The following is a 5,335-nucleotide window of genomic DNA, read 5'->3' as shown; positions in this document are numbered from 1 at the left end:
GTTACTCAATATCTGGGCAAACAGTCAATAAGGAATGGGTGTTGTAGACTGATATAGATTAGGATGAGCAGAACACATGACAGCATGGATACAGTATGTCAGTGATTACATCATAAAGTGTGTGTCCATAAAAAAAGTCACATTATCCACACAAAAGACACTATCACCCTGTGTACAGCTTGGTGGCTTTAAATTCCCTATTTACTCATGCTGCCTGGACCATGCAAAGATCCATATCCAGCTGTCAGTTCTAAGTCTACAGGAGGGGAAAGGACCCTAGAATAAGATGGTCTTAAGAGTCAAGAGTTACAAATCAATTTTTATTCATAAGGAATAAAATTTACAAAAAACAGGCATAAAATGAACAACTAAAATGGTATAAAAAATGAAAAACAGTAACAAGAATATATAAGTATGAAATAACAAAAAGAAAACTTCAATGAAAATCATAACCAAAAACATTTCTTAACAGCATTTTCTTAATGAACATTTAGAAACACAGTTGTAGTGCTGTTTCTCCTCTAGGGAGATGTCAAGGCAGTCCCCTCAGATGTCTCTCAAATGGTGTTGTCGGTATGAGAGAGGAGAAAGACCTCAATGAGACAGGCTGGCATACGGATACATAAATTTAGGGTCTCTATACAATGAGGAAATTAACTGAGAAGAAGAATATTCTCCCCAAAAAAGTCTTTGACTGTTGAGGATTGTCGTCAGCAGGGAACTCCTGACAGAGAAACTCACTCTTCAGGGGGCTGTCTTCTTGGGATCTGTCCTATTCCATGTCTCCTGCAGTTCCTGAGACCTGGGAGGAGAAGGCAGCTATTAAGACACTGATTTAGTGGGGACACGCATACCAGGTGTCAAGTTGCTGCCTTCTGTCCCTTCAGCTGCATTGCAGAGACAGCACTGATCTTTTCACTGAAATCATTGCTGATATCTCTGCAGCCTGGGGAAAGTCACCAACAACCCTCACAGTACTGTGGGAGAACAAGCTGCTCCTCAAACTTCTACCAGTGAAAACCAAGAACGGGGAAAGGAGAAGAGACCTAACTGGGTTGCAGGAAGAAAGGAGAAGGCCACATGATACTGAGATCAAAGCCAAAGACCAGGACTCATTTGCCATTTGCACTTGGTTCTTATCCCTACAAGGTGCTTCCAACCATCACATGACCCCTGTATGACCTTTGTCACACGACCAAGAACTCGTTCAAAACTCTTCATAGCATCCAATCTATGACAGGGAGATGCAGTCATGTGATATGTTATTCCTCTGTCACCATTTCTGGACTGTAGTTTCAAAAAGGGCAGAGAAGTGTACTTGCCCATAATTCAGTTTCTGAAAAGTGGTTAACATCCCAGAATACTTGTGCATAGACAGAGCAATGAATAACTCTATCACATGAGGTGGGTGACTGATTGGGTGTGGGGAGATTAGAAAGATGATAGGGGAAGCAAAGATGTATCCAATAGGCAAATGGTATCAGACATTGTTAATCTGACTCAGCTGCTTGTTCCTACCAAATTTTGCTGGGTCTGGAGGTTGCTGGTCTTCTCCTGTTCGTCTTCAGCATTCGGGTTCAACTCAAACAAATATCGCTCTAACTCCTTGCTCTCCTGCTTCAATGTGACCAACTTCTTCTTCATACATGCCTGGTCCATCAGGAGCCGGCTGTGCAGGTTGCTGGAAACACACTCTGCATAGTAAGATCCTGAAGCCTCTTCCTCCCATTCCAACTGCCAAATCCCACAAACTCCACCAGGACCCAGATACCCATAAAGACTTCATAGAATACATCTCCATACATGTAAGGCTGCTCCACAAACAGCAAACGGCCAATCCAGGGAAGAATAAATTGTTTCTGTGACCCAAGCACCTAACAGTCCATGTCTCTCCAAAAGAACAAGGAATCTACAACTATCCATGAAAGCCCAATGCATTTGGGCAACATCAATTAGTAGGCAGTAAACAACCACAAGAGGACAGTAGAACCAAGGGAGGTCATGCTAACCATGTGGTCCCCACATTGAGCTTTGTTAAACCTGGTATGACCCCAGAGGCCCAGGTCGGCCTAATAACACTCTGATGCCTGAATCAGTATAGTTCTATCCAGAGCCTTCTAAAGATGCATAGACACTGTGGTGAGAAGTCACACTCTCTTATGGAACTGAAACTGAGTCCAAAAGACCCACGGCACAGTGATATTTAAACAGCAGAAGACATGGACCCAGAGCTGCAGGCTCTCCAGTCCAGAACAAAGAGAGGCAGCAATGGATATTCCACAAGTAATGGGCCCTTTTGACCAGTACTTACCGATAGAAGTTAATCTCCTTCTTGAGCTCCTGAAATTTCTCACGATGTTCAATGTTCTTTGTGTCTAAGTTGTGCAGTAATGACATGACCTCTTTCTCCTTTATCTTCAAGTTTTCATAAAATGGATTTGGCCTGAAGTAGGGGCTGGCCCCAGGAAGATAGAACCCAATGAACATCAAGGTTTAGGATTATATGAACTCAGGCTATGTCTTGTATTACCCCAGCCCTGGAAGGACACTTTCTGAATTCTACATATTTGGATCTTCTTCAGCTTCAGAAACTTGGAATTGTGTGCCCAGGACAACAGAAGCTAAGCACCCAGATAAAGGGTTCCCTGGCTCACTTTTTTCAATCAGGAGGGCTGGATCTGCATTCAAACCTGTTATGCTGTCAAGAGCCTAGGCCACAGAGCTTACCCAACCACACACACACACACACACACACACACACACACACACACACACATCCAGAAACCTCTGATTTCATTTTTCCTGTTTTGACAAGTGGAATGCTACAAGCCGAATAACTAATATTCTAGAGGCAGACAGTACACATAATTCTGGAAATGAGACCAGATATTGCCACAAACTTATAATCTGCCCAAGGCATACAAATGTATAGACAAATGTGACTACACAGGCAAAGAACTGTGCTGTTGAAAGTGGGGCTTCCAAAATAAAGCACTTACACCTCCATGAAACTATTATAAAGGTAAATCCTGAGGTCAAAAAACAGACCCCTAAATTCCAAAGGTGGAGGGATAGAGAAACATATAAAGGTTGTGCACATGCATGCAGAGCTGTGCACACACAGACACACAAGCTGGGGCACACCCACAAGAAAAGAAAAGTAAGGTCTCCAGCTCCGAAAAAAAGAACCAAAAAAAAAAAAAGAAAAAGAAAAGAAAAGTAAACAGACTCAGAGAATGAGAAAGAGAGACAAATATGGAAAGAGCACAATGAGAATCAGTAGAAATGTATGCACCATTACTGTCTCAGAGTGTAAGGCACAGAGACAAGAAGGAGCAGGCCAGAGCCTCAGGCCTTCTACTTAAGCATTGATATGAACACTGTGGGACCTGTCACCTAAGGCTGCTGCCAGGAGATGATAGCGTTCAGTCACCTTCCTAGCAAGCACAAACACTCTCCACAAACTCACAGCACCCAGAACCTTGCAAAACTACCACCTGTCAAGGGCTTTCCAATTGTACACTGGGAACTCATGCTCCAGTGACTTTATCCCTGAAATCTTCACTCAGATTGCAAGTTCAGATTTTCAACAGGCAGAATCAGAGAGTCCATTTTCAATCTCACTCCTCAGTAAGGGTCAGGTTCTGAATCTCCTATCTATGGGAGATGAGGTTTAGAACAAGGTCGTTTGTTTGGAGCAATGCATACCTCTTGCTCATGGATCCACCTGTCACATAAAGGAGGCGATCTGTCAGCTCATTTCTCTCCTTGGTAGTTAGCTCCAGTTCTCTATTCAGCCTCTCCTCTTCCTCGTTGGCCTGCACCTTGTTTAGGACATTTTCAGGGGATGACGTCTGTCTGCAGGCCGCTGTAGGTAGAAGAACACAAGTGAACCCGCATGGGGTGAATGCATAGAGCATACACAGACCACAGTGAGGTTCAAACAGGAGAACATGCTTGGAAGCCAGTGTCACTGCAAGGAGTTTGGTCTATGTGTAAGAGGCATCCTAAGTGGATCACAGTTCCCCCACTACTATATAGAGACCAAGAGATGTAAGCAGCCAGGTGTTCCCTATGCCCGCCCACACATTCTTACAAGTACCAGAGAGATGCCTTCTCCAGGATTATTATCAGGTACGCAGGCTACAACCTGGTTTCAGGACCCTCACCCCTCTGGTTTCAGAAGTCAGATCATCAATTCAGCATCCACAATGAATTGATTGATCAGGGATACTCAGATATCCTACACTGTTACTCTAGTCCAATAACTTTGCATTAAAAAGTCATGTAGGGGGAGGACATGGTCAACAGATTTATTAATTCCCCCTACTGAAATGACAAATGCCCCAGAAGTGCCAATAGGTTACAGGCTCTTTCTCTACCTGTTCCATATAGTTTGGCTACTGTAGAAAAATATCTGCCACACAGAACCTCTAATATATGAAGGTAAGATTGGCCCCGTCAGCCAGAGGTAGTCACAGGAGTTCTAAGAATATAAGGTCATGGCCAGGAGCACAATTCTCTCCCTCTTACTACTGTCAGATAGTCACTGAATTTAAAGAAGCAATGAAAGTGAAGTACACTGATGCCCTGTTTAATTCAGAAAAGTTATACCCTCCATGACTACTTATGGTGTTATTATATCAATTTAACATACCGAATGCACTGTAAAAGTAAAGACTAGAAGTTCACCCAATAATAGCATAGGCATTGCCATATCCTCCATGTGGTTATGGAGAAACTAATAATGTGAAAACCTTGACTTTCAGGAATTGTGATAATCATGGAATTCAATATCTGTGGAGATGTTCCAGTGGTTGTGGCCCATTGCTATAAAGGCCAGCTGAAGGCCCCCACACTCACCCCTGAGAGGAAGCTCAACATACACTGCCCAGAACTTACTCCACATTCCCCATGTCCTGTGTCCATCATTACCTTTAGGTTTCGTTTGCTTCACTCTAGACTCTTCTCTATCAACATCAACTCTCCCAAAGCGCCTACAAAGACGGGCAAACATGTCTGTGGATATATCCTTTGGACACTAAAAGAAAAAGTAGGGAATTGGTTGTCACAACGATACTGGTGACATCACAGGGATTCCAAGGTCTCTCTAGGAGACAATAGAATGTCCACGAAGGGACGGCTGATGTCACGGAGAACAGACTTTGCCTCCCTGCTAATGTTCTCCCTGTACTGAGCAAAAGCTGATGTGCCCTGTTCAGGAGACTTCCCTGTGGCATAGCCACTGAGCACCACATGCTTCCAAAGCCAAATTTGGCTCTAGGCTTGATTGGAAAAACCTAAGTCATTGCTATATATCTAAATGAGTGCTTCC

The 5,335-nt window shown here is 43.5% G+C and overlaps 1 protein-coding gene across 2 annotated transcripts; it reads right to left on the bottom strand.

Moving 5' to 3' along the window:
• Positions 1-360: 360 nt before the first annotated feature.
• On the bottom strand, positions 361-5,023 carry LOC134483179 (disks large homolog 5-like). Of its 2 annotated transcripts, none has more exons than XM_063278445.1 (4): positions 4,936-5,023; positions 3,709-3,868; positions 2,312-2,455; positions 361-802 (listed from the first exon to the last, which is right to left on the bottom strand). In XM_063278445.1, exons 1-4 carry the CDS (start codon positions 5,015-5,017, stop codon positions 745-747), a joined length of 444 nt encoding a protein of 147 aa, XP_063134515.1. In that variant the 5' UTR covers positions 5,018-5,023; the 3' UTR covers positions 361-744. The 2 variants fall into 2 exon arrangements, with proteins under 2 accessions (XP_063134515.1, XP_063134514.1); XM_063278444.1 differs by lacking the exon at positions 361-802 and adding an exon at positions 1,411-1,681.
• Positions 5,024-5,335: the final 312 nt, after the last annotated feature.

The sequence above is a fragment of the Rattus norvegicus genome, chromosome 19, assembly GCF_036323735.1.
Source record: "Rattus norvegicus strain BN/NHsdMcwi chromosome 19, GRCr8, whole genome shotgun sequence".
NCBI classification, from domain to species: domain Eukaryota; kingdom Metazoa; phylum Chordata; class Mammalia; order Rodentia; family Muridae; genus Rattus; species Rattus norvegicus.
Note: the sequence above shows the minus strand (reverse complement) of the source record. Positions and strands in the feature narration are given on the sequence as shown.